General features: G+C 48.6%; 3 protein-coding genes across 6 annotated transcripts; 1 reads left to right on the top strand and 2 right to left on the bottom strand.

The window, feature by feature from the left end:
* Positions 1-18: 18 nt before the first annotated feature.
* Positions 19-7,697, bottom strand: TIMM17B (translocase of inner mitochondrial membrane 17B). 4 transcript variants are annotated; one of them, XM_072125070.1, is made up of 6 exons: positions 7,568-7,697; positions 5,150-5,249; positions 4,983-5,046; positions 4,776-4,904; positions 720-830; positions 19-202 (listed from the first exon to the last, which is right to left on the bottom strand). In XM_072125070.1, exons 1-6 carry the CDS (start codon positions 7,591-7,593, stop codon positions 162-164), a joined length of 471 nt encoding a protein of 156 aa, XP_071981171.1. In that variant the 5' UTR covers positions 7,594-7,697; the 3' UTR covers positions 19-161. The 4 variants fall into 4 exon arrangements, with proteins under 4 accessions (XP_071981171.1, XP_071981172.1, XP_071981173.1 ...); XM_072125071.1 differs by lacking the exon at positions 7,568-7,697 and adding an exon at positions 7,473-7,567; XM_072125072.1 differs by lacking the exon at positions 7,568-7,697 and adding an exon at positions 7,269-7,412.
* PQBP1 (polyglutamine binding protein 1) lies at positions 7,402-13,715 on the top strand. The gene is made up of 8 exons (XM_072125068.1): positions 7,402-7,534; positions 7,637-7,789; positions 9,106-9,186; positions 9,668-9,779; positions 10,103-10,203; positions 10,280-10,387; positions 10,467-10,524; positions 13,468-13,715. Exons 3-8 carry the CDS (start codon positions 9,120-9,122, stop codon positions 13,622-13,624), a joined length of 603 nt encoding a protein of 200 aa, XP_071981169.1. The 5' UTR covers positions 7,402-7,534; positions 7,637-7,789; positions 9,106-9,119; the 3' UTR covers positions 13,625-13,715.
* Positions 13,716-16,632: 2,917 nt separating this feature from the next.
* LZTFL1 (leucine zipper transcription factor like 1) lies at positions 16,633-18,235 on the bottom strand. Its single transcript, XM_072125049.1, has one exon. The coding sequence runs from the start codon at positions 18,155-18,157 to the stop codon at positions 17,267-17,269; it is 891 nt and encodes a 296-aa protein (XP_071981150.1). The 5' UTR covers positions 18,158-18,235; the 3' UTR covers positions 16,633-17,266.
* Positions 18,236-18,237: the final 2 nt, after the last annotated feature.

Raw genomic sequence — 18,237 nt, 5'->3', positions numbered from 1 at the left:
CGACACCGCAGCCGCACATTACACAATGAACACTGTTTATTTCTATAGAGAAGGATAAGAACAATCCGCTCATACAAATCCCATATTCCTCCTTCACCTGTAGGACTTCTGAATCGTCATAATATAAAAAGCCTGAAGGGTGGACATCCAGGTCTCCAGCATCAGTGGGGTACACCGCTGGTCTCTTCTCCAAACGGATTGGCTGCAAAAGAACCAACACATATGAATAACAGAGCGACAGAGAGCAAGAAGATGCACGGATCCGAGGACCTATCCTGGACACCCACCAAAAGCCATGGTACATAGTGCACGATAAGACAACACTCCCCCAGTTGCAGCTTTCACCATAGGTATCAGCAGCTGCCATGACAGGTGTCAGCATACTATTAGTAGGACCGGTCATTAGCTGTAGACCCCTATACTAGCAGCATGGCCTTACACACTGGGGTTGAACATGCCGCAGGATTAGAATGCGCACACTTGGTGACTGTTCCCTTTAGTAATCCAGCCATACTCTACCCCACACGAGACATCAGGCATATAGAGAGACAAGACTGCTGCAGAGACACGATCACACGGTATCAGACAATTGCTGCAGCCACTGTCCTGCCCGTGTGCAGTCCTCTCCTCACACCCCATGTCAGGCTGGGCAGCAGATCATACCAGGTCAGGCTACTTATTCATACTTTGCTCTATGATCTTATGAAAGACAAACTCACGGTTTTGAAACTGCTGAGCCGTGTATCGAGTGAGGAGGATCCCGACCCCTTCAATGAGCGCCAATAAAATCCCTCCCATCAGCGCAGAGCCCACCATGGCTAGAGGTCCACCTAAGGGAAGAATACAGCAGCACTGCCCCATCAATGACACCAATGGGAGCAACCACTTATCCCTTTAGCATAATGGAATAATTCAGTGACTGGACTTCCCCTCAAAAACGTTCCTTCCCTCAGTAATGCTCCACCATTTACATGACAGGCGTGTAACACAAGCCCCCTGCAGAGACACATACCTGCTGCAGCTAACCTGCTCCTAGAGAATGTCCTTACCCCCCCTCCCAATAACCTCTGACCCAGGAATCCAGCCAGCGCTTACCCATTGCTTCGGGTCTGACACCTGCACCTTCATGTAGTGTGCAAAGACACCTGTGACCTTCAGCACAGGGTGGATTGTGATCCAGGGGTCTTATAATTGCTTTGCGCTTCCACCTATGAGTCTCATCATACTCTTATCATTTACTGCAATAGGAAAACATAAAGGACATGTACCACCAGGATAAAGGTGCGCGCCCCCTCTGGTAGGTTCTGCTCTTCTATTAGCTTCTTATGACATTATTTTTTAGGGGAAAAAAGGGAATTAGTCCTCACCAATGATTCGCTTTCCATGAGTCCACCATGATGTCCCCTGGAGGTTGCTTCCCCTTCCTCTGTAGGGACTCTCCCTTAACCTCCTTCCAGTGTTTTATCAAATAACTACAGCAGTATAGGCTTCACCTCAATTTTATTTAGCACGTTAGATTCACATACACAAGTAATAGGACTTGAACAAAATGTGAGAAGGGAGGGAAATATCAGGGACGTCACTTCTGAAAACCAAATTACCGGTAAGGACCAATTCCTTTTTATTATAACCAGCTAGGGAGGGACAACAGCCTGAAGTACTTCACAGCCGGAGGCCGGGTCTCTAGAAGAGGCTACATCTAGTCTATAATGTCTTACAAAGGTTGTATTTGTGCTCCTAGTGGCTGCCCTGAACATTTCATTAATGGATGCCCCTCCTGTCTCTGCCCAATCTCTAGTAGAGCGATCCTTACCAGAGAGGGGTATAGGAGCAGCCCAAAGAATATAACATTCCTTTATGGTTCTCGTGATCCAACGACCAATGGTGGACTCAGAAGCCGTCTTTCCCCTGGTTAATAGATCTGAATCTTTCCTCCAAGCACTGGAGGCCTGCAGCTCATTTAACCTTCTAGCTGATGTGATAGCTACTAGGAAGGCAGTTTTAAAAGTTACATATTTTTAGAATCGTTAGGTCCAAAAGGTCCCACTGAGGGGATGATTCTTTAATGGTGAGTCGGGAGCAGGCCTGAAAAAACCTTTTGACCCATTTGACGAAACCTGGACCTTCAGGGCTGAGCCTCAGACCCTTCTCATGCAGAAAATCAAGAATCTGACAGATATTGCAAGAATCTTGGTCAGGAAGGTTTTTTGACAAGGAAAATATTTTTTCTGTTTCTTTAGATATATATAATGGGTCACAGGCTTCATACTATTTTTTAGCGTTTTAATTGCCTAACAAGACCTTTCAAATTAAAGGAGGAGCTTTAGGGATCCAGGCTGACAAGCTTAGAAACCCGAGTTCTGATGTAGGACCGGTCCCTGATGTAGGAGGTCTGGTCTCTTGGGAAGGAAGAATGGAACATCTATTGCTTGCTATTGAACCAATTTTTCTACTTTTTTTTTTTTTTTTTACACACTGTCCCAAACCTTGTTCTCCTCTGGGTCACACAGGAGTCTATTTCTGAATTCTTTGGAAATATTCAGTCGTTTTTCCAGGTCTTTCAATTCATCTAGGCCTTCAAGGCTTTCAATGACTGGAAAAACTCTGGTCTTTTTTGCCTCAGTCCTCCAAAGAGTTCATCCTAAACTGACTTTTCTTCAACCGTGTTTTCATTGTTCAAAGTGTCTCTTAAGGCGTAAAAACGAGGGTTTCTCCTCTTTTAGGATTCTATCCAGACAGTCTTTACATAAGCTCTTTTTATATAATATATATCTGTCTATACCAGTCTATTCAGTAGGACTATCAGCTGCGTGTCCACCTGTCTTCTGCACAACACAACTGATGCTCCCAACCCCATTTAATAATAATCTTTATTTATATAGCTCCATCAAATTCCGTATCATAGGGGACATATGCAAATATAATGTTGCATTACAAAGTACAAACAGTTATATGGAACAATAGGACTCACTTCTTACTCATCTCACTAAAATCTTCAACCTCTCTTCCGGTGTCTTTCCCTCTTCTGTCAAGCATGCTGTTGTCACCCCATTACTAAAGAAACCTTCCCTCGCCCCATCCAGTGCTGCTAATTACAGACCAGTTTCTAATCTGTCATCTCCAAACTCCTGGGACGCCTGGTCTATACTCGACTATCGCGCTAAATCTCAGCTAACTCGCTCCTTTACCCCCTACAATCTAATTTCCGCTCCATGTTCTCCACTGAAACTGCTCTAAAGTCTCCAATGATCTCCTCACTGCAAAATCCAAAGGTGACTATTCACACCTCATTCTCCTGGATCTATCGGCAGTGTTCAATACTGTGGACCACCGGCTCCTCCTCAGGGGCTTCGCTCCATTGGCCTGAAGGACCCTGCACTCTTGGTTTTCTTCCCATCTCTCTGACCGCACTTTCAGTGTCTCCTTTTCTGGATCTTTCTCTTCTCCTCTTCCTCAGGGCTCAGTCCTTGGTCCTCTTCTCTTCTCCCTCTATACTGCCCCCATTGGACAAACCATCAGCAGATTTGGTTTCCAGTATCATCTCTATACTGATGACCCCCAGCTATATACTTATATACTGATGATACCCAGCTGTATACTTCTGCACGTAACATCAGCCCTGCCTTACTCCAGAACACTAGTGACTGTCTCTCTGCTGTCTCTAACATCATGTCCTTTCTCTTCTTGAAACTTAATCTTTCCAAGACTGAATTTCTCGTCTTTCCACCATCCACTAACCAACCCAACCCTGACCTCTCCATCTCGGTCTGTGGGATCACTATAGCAGCGAGGCAGCAGGCTAGGAGGATGAAGGGGTTGACACGAGGTAAAAGAGCTTGTGTAATAGTCCAGCCATTCTTTATAAGGGAACAATATAAAGATAATTTAATAAATACTTTAATAAAAACTCTGCTGCTTGAACCTGCCATCAGCTGCCATCTTATTTATAGGGTCCAAGGTGAAAGACTGCAGAGAAGCATTTATAAGAAATCCCACTTATTACACCTGACAGGTCGACCTGTGATGTGAAAACCTTTTCTGGTGACTACCTCTTGTATCTCATCAGTCTTTTTAAAATACTCACCTTCCGGTGTCTGATGTCATCTCCCAGGCTGCCCCACGTCCTGTAGCGGAGGCCCCTGCTGACATCACTGCCGGGAGGACCGGAAGTTAGGCATTGCATGCAGAAGAGGACCATATGCCGGCTGCTGCAGACCCGCATGGAGCCGTATGGCAGTGGGCACAGCCTGTATATGCAATCCGGGACCCCAAGTAGAACCTAAAGGTTTGGACAAGGGAGGCCCTGGGGGAGCAAGAGAGGTTTTACTCTCAACACTATCCTCCATAGGGAAGGGGAAAACACTGGAGGGAGGGGCCTCTTAATGCCCTCCATTTCCTGTCCCTACACAGGAAGGGGAAGCAAACTCTGGGGGGGGGGGGGGAAATAGGCTTTAAATATTATGCAAATGAATCTGAAGCGCACTAGGTTGAATTAACACCTATGGAGCCCAGAGCCTATCTAGCTTATTTGGAAGATTTGAGAAACCTTTTTTGTAAAAATCTGGCCATAAGAAGCTAAAAGAAGATCAGATCCTGTCGGAGGGGGCACATGCCTGCATGTACATGGTTAACAGCCCTTGATCCTGGAAGTAGATTTCTTTTAAGTATTAAAGATCTCAGGGCTCCCAATGGGCATTCACAAATTCCAAGGGTCATATACTGTGAAGCACAAAAAGTAACATCTCAGATATGCAAAGTAGCGAGAGGGTCCTTACTGCGAGATGCCAGCACCGCCCCAGTAAGAGCTCCGCTGGTGATGGAATTCCAGGGGTCCTCCTTCCCACGAAGCCTTACAAGACCACAGTCTATAGTGGAGAACAAGCCGCCCCACACAGCAAAGCTGCCTGCACCAGAACAGAGAGACTGTGAGACGCCATAATATGGCACAGAGTCATAAGAGGAGCCTCCATAACACTCCTCACCTCCAATCTGAGGAGCCCGGATTTTGACAGCATTCACACTGCCCCGCAGACGGTGCTTGATTCCCTGGAGAGAAGAGAAGAGTCAACAGATGGTGGACACCTTTACCCCTGAACCCAGCAATACTACAACTACTCCAGACACATTATATAGTATATGGTATACTCACCACCGGCGCATTCCTAAAACCCTTCACCGACTGAAATACTCCTCCCCCAATGATCCCCATCGTAAATGCTCCTCCGCAGTCATCCACAATCCTCCAGGGGCTGAGAGAGGAAAGCAACAAGCGATTTGTCTACTTCACACAGTTTACAAAGTCTGATATAAGACAGCAGTAATAACCCGCCATTGTGCCGTCACTACCAGCGTCAAGTCAATATAATAAAGAAGAAAGAGCATGTGTTAAGTAGCCAAAAAACACAATTTTATTTAAATTACCAACAAAATCATAGAACAACACACATCCAAAGAGCAAAAGTAAAAACATTTAAAAAGGATGCAAGACAATGCATCCATGTGTGGAAAAATCACCTGGAGCCTGACACCTGATATTGTCAGGTCCTCCAGACCTGAGCCCCCCACCCAGAAGGATCCCACAAACAGACTGGTAGAAATGTATGATTGCAGGGTGGCCGGGTGTGTACGTATGTGAACTGCAGTGGGGTGACCACTAGCAGTAGGCTCAGCATGGGAAAATGGAAATCTGTGCACAGGTAGTGCAGAAAATATCCTGCTGAGTCGTGGAGTACAGAGAGTAACCCAAATCACATACCACCCAAAATGATATGCCAATGCCTGGAAATTACCAGAGAGTGTGGGATGCGGGTGAAGGCTCCTTCTGGGTGGGGGGGGGGCTCAGGTCTGGAGGACCTGACAATATCAGGTGTCAGGCTCCAGGTGATTTTTCCACACATGGATGCATTGTCTTGCATCCTTTTTAAATGTTTTTACTTTTGCTCTTTGGATGTGTGTTGTTCTATGTTTTTGTTGGTAATTTAAATAAAATTGTGTTTTTTGGCTACTTAACACATGCTCTTTCTTCTTTATTATATTGGCTGTCTTGCATGTGTTTAGCCCTCGATAGGGTGGTATACTTTGCTTAGATCCCAAATCTCTTCACACGCTACCAGCGACAAGTCATCTGACCAGTCTGCACCACAACATGATGGGAGAAATGGATAACTTACAGGTCAGAGTCCTCTGATCAGTTATGTAGAATAGATAAAGTGCCGACACATCCCAGATAAAAACTACTGTCAACGAATACAAACCTCACTAGTCTGACACAAAATCACATGTGAAATGCACGGCTACTGGAAGTAGATATTTCCGGCACCAAAATATTTTATACTTTCTGGCAGTCAGCAGTGATCATAATACATAAAAATACATGTAATGCCCCTGCCCAAGGCTCCACACAGTCTGACAAGTACAAGGCTGGAGGGGAGGCCACATCACTGCCAGCCGGATGTATGCGAACAACAACAGGCAGGTAACTAACCAGGATTTACCATCTCAGTACATATACTACCCCAGCAGTGTAACAGCGACTACCGGCTGAGCCCTCCACACCTATGGCAGGTGACTGCTGTATTATACAGCACATGGGCGCTGCCTCTCCCCTGTGATCCGAGGTGGGGGGCACCAATTACCGAGAGGCTCTGACAGCCATCAGTCAAGCACCACTATAACAGCCTGACAAACTCTGCAATTTACTGCTGCATTGTGTAAGAACAATAAGAACCCCAGGATTCAAACCCCAGGATTTTCCAATAAAAAAAAAAAAATTACTAAAAATCCCTCCTTTACCCTGAACATAAAGTTGCTACTTTTCGCCGCATCTATCAAATTATGAAGAGGATCTTTCCTTATGGTGAACAAGGGAAGGAGTGACTAAAACATCAAGGACTCCGCTCATCCTGTGCATGACGACACCTCACATCCTGAATTATGGGGTTACAGATGTATGTGATTGGCCCGACCCCAAGAATAAGGGGGGGGGGGAGATGGACACCCCCAAGCGCATACAAGGCCGATAACAAGCCCCACATAGGGAAATGTCTGAAACTCGCAGAAGATGATATATCGCTGTGACTACAAGACCCAGGAGCAGAAGGGACTCACTGGATTTAATTCTGATTTAACTATAAGATTTTTACATGAAGGTCAAAATGGAGATAACAAATATAACATCCTGCAAAAAAAACAAGCCCCAATAGATAATACTACAACTAGAACCTAAATTATATCAGGACAGCCAATCAGAGAACTCCACATTTTCTCACACTGTGTGTATGGAAATGCAAGCTGAGCTCTGATTGGTAGGGAGGAGAGTGAGCGCTGAGGCCACACCCACAGCAGCTTCGGCCTATGGCCTGCGCCGTGTTACTGGACAGTATAGAAGCCTCTGCGTCACATGCACAGCGCGTCTCCCGGCAGCCCCCGCGCTATGCTATAGGCCGCCTCCCACAATGCACCGGGGCGCTGACCTCCCGGCTCTCTGCTCCTGGGGTTATGTCTCATAGTGTCCCCCACAACTACAAAGCATCAGGTAGTGAGACTCTCCCGTCATGCCCCGCGTTACCATGGTTCCCGCACATATTCCTCCATTCTGTCAGCAAAGGAAGTGACGCGGCAGTTTATTTATCATCAGGTCACATGACAACGAAACGGAACTAGCTATTGGTCACAGTTCAGTCCGCAAACCGGAAACGAGGCGTGGAACGCAAGGCTGTGCGTTTCAGTGACGACATCATTGTGCGACACCGTATCCAGGAGGAAAGGAGCGTCGGAGCCTCAAAGCCGGGTGTGTAAGCACAATAAGGGGCTAAATGCTGCACTACAAGTACCAGCATGTACTACCGGGGAGGGCACTACAAAGACCAGCATGTACTACCGGGGAGGGCACTACAAAGACCAGCATGTACTACCGGGGAGGGGCACTACAAGCACCAGCATGTACTACCGGGGAGGGCACTACAAAGACCAGCATGTACTACCGGGGAGGGGCACTACAAGCACCAGCATGTACTACCGGGGAGGGGCACTACAAGTACCAGCATGTACTACCGGGGAGGGCACTACAAAGACCAGCATGTACTACCGGGGAGGGGCACTACAAGTACCAGCATGTACTACCGGGGAGGGCACTACAAAGACCAGCATGTACTACCGGGGAGGGGCACTACAAGCACCAGCATGTACTACCGGGGAGGGGCACTACAAGTACCAGCATGTACTACCGGGGAGGGCACTACAAAGACCAGCATGTACTACCGGGGAGGGGCACTACAAGGACCAGCATGTACTACCGGGGAGGGGCACTACAAGCACCAGCATGTACTACCGGGGAGGGGCACTACAAGGACCGGCGTGTACTACCTGGGAGGGGCACTACAAGGACCGGCGTGTACTACCGGGGAGGGGCACTACAAGGACCGGCGTGTACTACCGGGGAGGGCACTACAAGGACCGGCGTGTACTACCGGGGAGGGCACTACAAGGACCGGCGTGTACTACCGGGGAGGGCACTACAAGGACCGGCGTGTACTACCGGGGAGGGCACTACAAGGACCGGCGTGTACTACCGGGGAGGGCACTACAAGGACCGGCGTGTACTACCGGGGAGGGCACTACAAGGACCGGCGTGTACTTCCGGGGAGGGCACTACAAGGACCGGCGTGTACTACCGGGGAGGGCACTACAAGGACCGGCGTGTACTACCGGGGAGGGCACTACAAGGACCGGCGTGTACTACCGGGGAGGGCACTACAAGGACCGGCGTGTACTACCGGGGAGGGCACTACAAGGACCGGCGTGTATCACCGGGGAGGGCACTACAAGGACCGGCGTGTATCACCGGGGACGTACCAGAATGGGTCCTGCAGGTTTGACCCCGGTATGACCCCAGCGGTAAACTTTAGGGTCGGTCACACAGATCACTTTGACTCCGTTTAGAAATAGAATCAAAGTGGGGCTTGGTTCGGTCTCTATGGGAACACTGTGGGGTGCAAGGATTTTGGGACTTCAGGGGACGGTGTGGGAGCTGTAGGGACCTCCCCCAGGCCGAACCCCGAAATACATTGTGTGTCAGTGGTTAACGCCCCGTCTATCTCCCTGCAGGTTGGTGACTCGCAATGCCGCTACCATTGGCCCTCCAGGCCCGATTGGCCAAAAGAGGGATCTTGAAGCACGTTGAAGCAGGTTAGTGGCCTGAACACGTGGAGGTCTACACGTGGGACCCTCCGTGTCCTGCACCCCCTCTGTCACACGGTTACACCAGTCATTGCTAACGGGGGAGAGATTTTACTCATTGAGTTTTGTGTTCTGCAATTCTCTGTGAATCAGATCTCTGCTTGCTGTATGGGGATGGAAACCACCTGTAAAGCTGTAGCTCTGATAAACTGTCACGTAACCTGCATCTGCGTGTGCTGGACAGTTACATTCAGTGACAGCAAGCAGAGATGGCAAAAGCCTGAAGCGAACACAATGTTTTCCCAGGAAAGGAATAGCCGACACATGGGGGTCCGACTTCCAGGAGTCTGGGAATCCTGTGGTCTCCAACGAATGGAGCAGCATGTCTGACCCTCCGTTAGCCCCAGGGACCCCCGTCCTCATGAGCAGTCAGACCCCCCATCCATCCATCCATCTGGATCATTCATGTCTCCTCCTGTTCTTCCCCCAGAGCCGGCAGAGGAGGTCATCGCTGAGGACTATGATGATGACAACGTGGACTACGAGGCGACGCGGATAGAGAACCTCCCCCCAAACTGGTACAAGGTGTATGACCCAATATGGTGAGGAACCGTACAGGTGGGCTCTGGGGGTGATGGCAGTGACGTGCAGGCGGGCTCTGGGGGTGATGGCAGTGACGTGCAGGCGGGCTCTGGGGGTGATGGCAGTGACGTGCAGGCGGGCTCTGGGGGTGATGGCAGTGACGTGCAGGCGGGCTCTGGGGGTGATGGCAGTGACGTGCAGGTGGGCTCTGGGGGTGATGGCAGTGACGTGCAGGCGGGCTCTGGGGGTGATGGCAGTGACGTGCAGGCGGTGATGTCGACCTCAGAGATCAGTAACATCCTCAGTGTCTGGTCCTGACTGTGTGTTTCCTCCTGTGCGGCAGCGGGCTCCCGTATTACTGGAATGTGGAGACGGAGTTGGTGTCCTGGTTATCCCCACACGACCCCAGCGCTGTCATTGTAAAGAGCATGTCCAAACCGAAAGGTAACGCGCCCCGCCCCTCCCGCTGCCCCTCTATCACATCTTGTGTATATTCATGGAGGAATTACTCTCTACCCAGACTCAGAGGAGCGGCCGGAGAAACCAGAGCGGCCGGAGAGGGAGGAGGTAAAGGAGAGGAGACACATCCGGAGGGAAGAAGTCGCCCCATATCCCAAAACTAAAAAAGGTACAGAGGGAGGTGGTAAGTAGCTCTATGATAGGAGGAGAGATGGACAACAGCATAACCACAGCTTCTGTGCTCACAGGGAGGAAAGAGGAAGAGATCGACCCCATGGATCCAAGTGCTTATTCTGATGCTCCAAGGTAACAACCTCACTGCCCCGTATTATACTCCAGAGCTGCACTCACTATTCTGCTGCTGGTGCAGTCACTGTGTACATACATGACATTACTTATCCTGTACTGACCCTGAGTTACATCCAGTATTATACCCCAGAGCTGCACTCACTATTCTGCTGCTGGTGCAGTCACTGTGTACATACATGACATTACTTATCCTGTACTGATCCTGAGTTACATCCTGTATTATACCCCAGAGCTGCACTCACTATTCTGCTGCTGGTGTAGTCAATGTGTACATACATGACATTACTTATCCTATACTGATCCTGAGTTACATCCTGTATTATACCCCAGAGCTGCACTCACTATTCTGCTGCTGGTGCAGTCACTGTGTACATACATGACATTACTTATCCTGTACTGATCCTGAGTTACATCCTGTATTATACCCCAGAGCTGCACTCACTATTCTGCTGCTGGTGCAGTCACTGTGTACATACATGACATTACTTATCCTGTACTGATCCTGAGTTACATCCTGTATTATACCCCAGAGCTGCACTCACTATTCTGCTGCTGGTGTAGTCAATGTGTACATACATGACATTACTTATCCTGTACTGATCCTGAGTTACATCCTGTATTATACCCCAGAGCTGCACTCACTATTCTGCTGCTGGTGCAGTCACTGTGTACATACATGACATTACTTATCCTGTACTGATCCTGAGTTACATCCTGTATTATACCCCAGAGCTGCACTCACTATTCTGCTGCTGGTGCAGTCACTGTGTACATACATGACATTACTTATCCTATACTGATCCTGAGTTACATCCTGTATTATACCCCAGAGCTGCACTCACTATTCTGCTGCTGGTGCAGTCACTGTGTACATACATGACATTACTTATCCTGTACTGATCCTGAGTTACATCCTGTATTATACCCCAGAGCTGCACTCACTATTCTGCTGCTGGTGCAGTCACTGTGTACATACATGACATTACTTATCCTGTACTGACCCTGAGTTACATCCTGTATTATACTCCAGAGCTGCACTCACTATTCTGCTGCTGGTGCAGTCACTGTGTACATACATGACATTACTTATCCTGTACTGATCCTGAGTTACATCCTGTATTATACCCCAGAGCTGCACTCACTATTCTGCTGCTGGTGCAGTCACTGTGTACATACATGACATTACTTATCCTGTACTGACCCTGAGTTACATCCTGTATTATACCCCAGAGCTGCACTCACTATTCTGCTGCTGGTGCAGTCACTGTGTACATACATGACATTACTTATCCTGTACTGATCCTGAGTTACATCCTGTATTATACCCCAGAGCTGCACTCACTATTCTGCTGCTGGTGTAGTCAATGTGTACATACATGACATTACTTATCCTGTACTGATCCTGAGTTACATCCTGTATTATACCCCAGAGCTGCACTCACTATTCTGCTGCTGGTGCAGTCACTGTGTACATACATGACATTACTTATCCTGTACTGATCCTGAGTTACATCCTGTATTATACCCCAGAGCTGCACTCACTATTCTGCTGCTGGTGCAGTCACTGTGTACATACATGACATTACTTATCCTGTACTGATCCTGAGTTACATCCTGTATTATACCCCAGAGCTGCACTCACTATTCTGCTGCTGGTGTAGTCAATGTGTACATACATGACATTACTTATCCTATACTGATCCTGAGTTACATCCTGTATTATACCCCAGAGCTGCACTCACTATTCTGGTGCTGGTGCAGTCACTGTGTACATACATGACATTACTTATCCTGTACTGATCCTGAGTTACATCCTGTATTATACCCCAGAGCTGCACTCACTATTCTGCTGCTGGTGCAGTCACTGTGTACATACATGACATTACTTATCCTGTACTGACCCTGAGTTACATCCTGTATTATACTCCAGAGCTGCACTCACTATTCTGCTGCTGGTGCAGTCACTGTGTACATACATGACATTACTTATCCTGTACTGATCCTGAGTTACATCCTGTATTATACCCCAGAGCTGCACTCACTATTCTGCTGCTGGTGCAGTCACTGTGTACATACATGACATTACTTATCCTGTACTGACCCTGAGTTACATCCTGTATTATACCCCAGAGCTGCACTCACTATTCTGCTGCTGGTGCAGTCACTGTGTACATACATGACATTACTTATCCTGTACTGATCCTGAGTTACATCCTGTATTATACCCCAGAGCTGCACTCACTATTCTGCTGCTGGTGTAGTCAATGTGTACATACATGACATTACTTATCCTGTACTGATCCTGAGTTGCATCCTGTATTATACCCCAGAGCTGCACTCACTATTCTGCTGCTGGTGCAGTCACTGTGTACATACATGACATTACTTATCCTGTACTGATCCTGAGTTACATCCTGTATTATACCCCAGAGCTGCACTCACTATTCTGCTGCTGGTGCAGTCACTGTGTACATACATGACATTACTTATCCTGTACTGATCCTGAGTTACATCCTGTATTATACTCCAGAGCTGCACTCACTATTCTGCTGCTGGTGCAGTCACTGGGTACATACATGACATTACTTATCCTGTACTGATCCTGAGTTACATCCTGTATTATACTCCAGAGCTGCACTCACTATTCTGCTGCTGGTGCAGTCACTGTGTACATACATGACATTACTTATCCTGTACTGATCCTGAGTTACATCCTGTATTATACCCCAGAGCTGCACTCACTATTCTGCTGCTGGTGCAGTCACTGTGTACATACATGACATTACTTATCCTGTACTGATCCTGAGTTACATCCTGTATTATACCCCAGATCTGCACTCACTATTCTGCTGCTGGTGCAGTGACATGTGATAATCTCTCACATGACTTTATTATTGTCTTTCTCTATGACATCACTGAATATGTTGTTGCTGTTTTTAGGGGCACTTGGTCTACTGGACTTCCCAAAAGAAATGAGGCCAAAACTGGTGCAGACACCACGGCAGCCGGCCCCTTGTTTCAGCAGAGACCATATCCCAGTCCGGGGGCGGTGCTGAGGGCCAATGCAGAAGCCTCTCGCGCTAAACCTGTGGAATGAGAATCGGCGGCTTCTTCCTCTGTATTTCTGACTTGTACAGTTTCCGGCTCTGTGTCCCGTGTTGTGTGTGGAATAAACTTTTTTTTAGGAATCTGTGCGCCCGAGTATTACTGGATGTGGGATCTGGAGACATATTATACAGACATATAATTCCAGGTACAGCAGGCAGAAAGTATTCACTCTTTGTTTCATTGCAGCCAATTGGTAAGATTAAAAAAGTGTTTGTATTTTTGCTCATTAAAGGGGTTGGCCGAAAGTTTGAAAAAATAGCGAGAGTGCGGGGGGAGGGGCTGCATAAAAGAATAAACATGTCATCTCCTTTTGGGTCCCTCCTGGTGCCCTGGGCCTTGCCCATTTATTTACAGGGGAACAGAAGCTCCACTCGGACAACTTCCTGGTTGACAGGCACACCCACCCGTATTCGGCCCCACCCTGTTGATGAGTATTCGGCCCCTTTGCGCAGTGTTGAGTAGAAGCTTTGGAGATGGTGCAGCCAGGTGTCTTCTGGGGAAGATGCTACAAGTTTCTCACCCCTGGATTTGGGGATCTCTGCCTCTTCCTTGCAGATCCTCTCCAGTTCCCTCAGGTTGGATGGTGAAGGTTGGTGGAGGACATTTTCAGGTCTCTCCAGAGATGCTCCATGGGGTTTAGGTCCGGGCTCTGGCTGGGCCGGTCAGGAATGGTCACAGAGATGTTCTGAAGCCTCTGCTGTGGTATAAGCTGTGTGCCTGGGGTCGTTAGGGCAGATTTATCAAGCCGTCTAAAAGTAAGAATGTGCTTAGTTTCCCATGGCAACCAATCACTGCTCCCCTTTAAAATATTCATGAGCACTTGTAAAATGAAAGCTAAACTGTAATTGGTTACCATGGGCAACTAAGCACAGTCTTAATTTTAGACAGCTTGATAAATCTGCCCCATTGTCTTGTTGGAAGGTTCGGCCCAGTCTGAGGTCCAGAGCTCTGGAGGAGGTTCTCATCCAGGATATCTCTGTACTTGGCCGCATCTTTCTTTCCATTGCACCCAGTGGTCCGATCCCTCCCCCATAGCCTGATGCTGCCCCCCATGTGTCACTGCTGGGATTGTATTTGGCAGGTGATGAGCGGCGCCGGGTTTTCTCCACCGCTTAGAATTATCACCAAAAAGTTGAATCTCCATCTCATCAGAGCAGAGAATCTTATTCCTCGTAGTCCGGGTCCTTCATGTGTTCTGCACACTGTATGCAGCTTTCATGTCTTACACTGAGCAGAAGCTTCCAGTCTCTGCCATAAAGCCCCGACTGCTGGAGGCTGCAGTGATAGGTGACTCCCATCTCATCAGAGCAGAGAATCTTATTCCTCATAGTCCGGGTCCTTCATGTGTTTCGCACACTGTATGCGGCTTTCATGTCTTACACTGAGGAGAAGCTTCCAGACTCTGCCATAAAGCCCCGACTGCTGGAGGCTGCAGTGATAGGAGACTCCAATCTCCCTACTGCATCTCTGGAGCTCAGACACAGGGATCTTGGGCCTCTTTTGCCATCATTGCACCTACGATTGCTTAGTTTGGCTGGACGGCCAGGTCAAGGAAGAGTTGTTGGTCGCCAAAACTCTAGGGATCCTTGAGTGCTGTAGAAATGCTTTTGTAACCTTGACCAGGTTGTAAGGTTGTGTGCTTTGCCGCAATTCTGTCTCTGAGCTCCTTGGGCAGTTCCTTAGACCTCATGATTCTGATGTGCTCTGACATGCATTGTTAGGTCTTATATAGACAGGTGTGCACCTTTCCTAATCAAGTCCAATCAGTTTAATTGAACACAGCTGGACTCCAATGGAGGAGTAGAACCATCTCAAGAAGGATCAGAAAGAAATGGACGGCATATGAGTGTCTCAAAGGGATTTCAGTTTTTCCTGTTTAATAAAGCAGTTATAGCAATATCTACATTTCAGTTTCTTCTTTCAGGATGGGTGCAGAGCACATTTAATGAGCAAAAACTTTTTTGCTCTTACCAATTGGCTGCAAAGAAAGAGTGAAAAATTTTAAGGTGTCTGAATATTTTCTGTACCCTCTATATATGCTTGCATTGCCTGCAAAAGAAGCCGATATTTATCCCACATTTAGACATTGGGGGACATTTACTATGGCGTTTCCGCCAGTTTTGTGGCGCTCTCACCACATGTTCTGCTCTCAGACCTATTTATTATCTGGCGGCGCCAGAAAAAATGACTTTTTCCGTCTGCTCCGACTCTTCTCCGAAAAGGGGCGTGGCTTTGGCGGAGTGGAAACTCAGACACAATTAATATGTGTCACAGCCCTTTTTGGGCGCTGTAAACTTGCGGAAAGTAGACCAAAAGAAAACTGGTCTAGCAGGGACTGTTGGACACATTTCTGGTGCTCGGGACAGATTTTGGTCCCAGGGACAGAAAATGGTCTCAGCGCCAGAAATGTCTCTGCACAGCTCCACAATATTAAATGTGTATCTTCTTACCGAGAGCAGGTCGGTAACAAAGCCAATGCAGACACCGACACTAAGTAAATGTCCCCCATTGACTTCAGCTTTACAGATCTGCACAATTGTATCAGAGGCCTCTATGTCAGACTCTCAAAACTGATGATGCTCTGATCCCCGACCTCCCTGGTGGAGTCCTGCACTACGATGATTCATAAATACCCTCTGGAGAGGCAATGATATTGGGAGCCTGGGAAATTGATAAGGGTAACATGCAGTCCATGATATGTGTGGGACAGCGCCCCCTTTGAGGCCTTGCGGAAAAACAGTCTAAATTTTTCTGTAACTTATTCAGACCTGTAGCCGTGTCCATTCCTATAGTATATAGGGCACAGAGTCAGTGGCCTCCTCTGCACTACCGCCCCCCATTTCTTTTTAGGAAAGTATAGCCAAATTGTTGGGGACCTTGTGGTGTCAGATCTCATGAGAGGAAAACCATAGGTCCGCTCCTGTAGATAACCCTCTATTAGTTTAGGACTCCCCCTCCCCCATTTTATAGTTCTGGTAAATAAATAAATCTGGGGACTTTAGTAAAAATCAGACACAACCAGTTTTAATAATGGTAAAAGAAATATAATATAAGGATCTAACAGTTTAGTATATGGCTGGACAGGAGGAACTGGATACAAGAAGTGGTCCGGGGGTGGGCGAGACCACCACAAGTGACAGCAGGCGAGAACATAACTAAACACAATATAAACAACTCAACAAGGCCAACAAAAGATGCCGATATTTGCTTGTGGTGGTGACTGGTAACAAGGAGCCGTGATACAGGAGCCAGGAGGTCGTCCCAGGTCAGGAAGGTGCAAGGAGGTCCCTGAAAAAAACCTTCACAACAAGAGTTCTGTCCAGAAAGTCCAAGTACATGTAGAGGCCGACCCTCAAGTCTCCGGAGAATCCCAAGTACATGTATTTAGTGAGATCAGATCTGTGGTAACTACAACTCCCAGCGTGCCCCATAGATCACTTCCTAGAAGGTTTCTCCAGCCTGAGGCCGTCTATAACCAATAATTCTTCTGTGAAGCCTGGAAATTCTGGGACACAAGTCGAATGGTCCAACAAGGGAAATAACTATAGGACTCTACTAATAACTAGGAGTAATAAGGATTGTGGCTCAGGACGGAGCCAAATCTTTGGGTCGGAAAGGTTTTGGTTGCGGTTCAGTCTTCTGGTTCGTACTTTGATAACTTGCGGCGCAGGTCCTTGATCTGTTCGTTTTTGCGGGTCAGGATGTCCTTCATGTTCCTGTAGGCGCCGGTCTCCTGGAATTTCTTCTCCAGCTCCTGCTCGGCCATGGCCAGCTGCTCGTTGACCCTCAGGAGCTCGTGCTTGGTCTTGGTCAGGTTCTCCTCCAGGTTCTTCTGGCTGGCCGTGTGGTCTCCTAGGGTCTTCTCCATCTCCATCTTGAGGTTGGCCACTGTGTCCTCCAGGTGGGAGACATCATGCGCGGTGTCCGGTGCCGGCGGTGGGGCCTGGCTGCGCAGCTCTTGGAGGGCAAGCTCGGCGCGGCGCTTGTCATCCAGGGCGGCGGTGGCCTGTGTCTCCAGGGTGCGGAGCCGCGCTCGCAGTTTGTCGTTCTCCTCCTGGAGTCGGCCGATCTGACTATGGAGAAGGTCGGTGGAGGAACCGCCATCGCTCAGGGGCACCAGGCGCGGCTTGCTGTGTGCGGGGCCCCCAGCCGTGGCCCCCGGCTCCTGGCTCTTCTCCAGCTCGGCCACCTGCTCCAGGAGATGGCGGTTCTCCAGCTCGGAGATGTCGGTGTGCAGCCGCAGGTGCCAGTGCTGGGCCTGGGAGAAGAGCTGCTGCAGCACCAGCACATTGCTGTGCGCAGAGTTGATGAGCTCCAGCTCCAGCTCACTCAGCACCACCGCCTGCAGGCCGCACAGCAGCTCCGCCACCTCCTCCGCCGTGTACGTGTCCTCCAGCAGCCGGCCCTCCCGCACGTCCTGGAAGCACGAGGCCACGCTCTTCAGCCGCAGCTGCCGCTTGGACTGCGCGAACCGCATGTAACTCAGGACCTCGGCGCGGTGATGCTCGTTCAGCTCCGCCATCTTCACCTGCCCGGCAACGTCTCCATAGTTACCAATGCTGTCATCTCCACTTTATAAGGACGGCTGCCCGGAGTAAAGAT

This window comes from Engystomops pustulosus, chromosome 9 (genome assembly GCF_040894005.1).
Source record: "Engystomops pustulosus chromosome 9, aEngPut4.maternal, whole genome shotgun sequence".
In the NCBI taxonomy this organism is placed as follows: domain Eukaryota; kingdom Metazoa; phylum Chordata; class Amphibia; order Anura; family Leptodactylidae; genus Engystomops; species Engystomops pustulosus.
The sequence above is the reverse complement of the archived record's forward strand: the minus strand, read 5'-3'. Positions and strand labels throughout refer to the sequence as shown.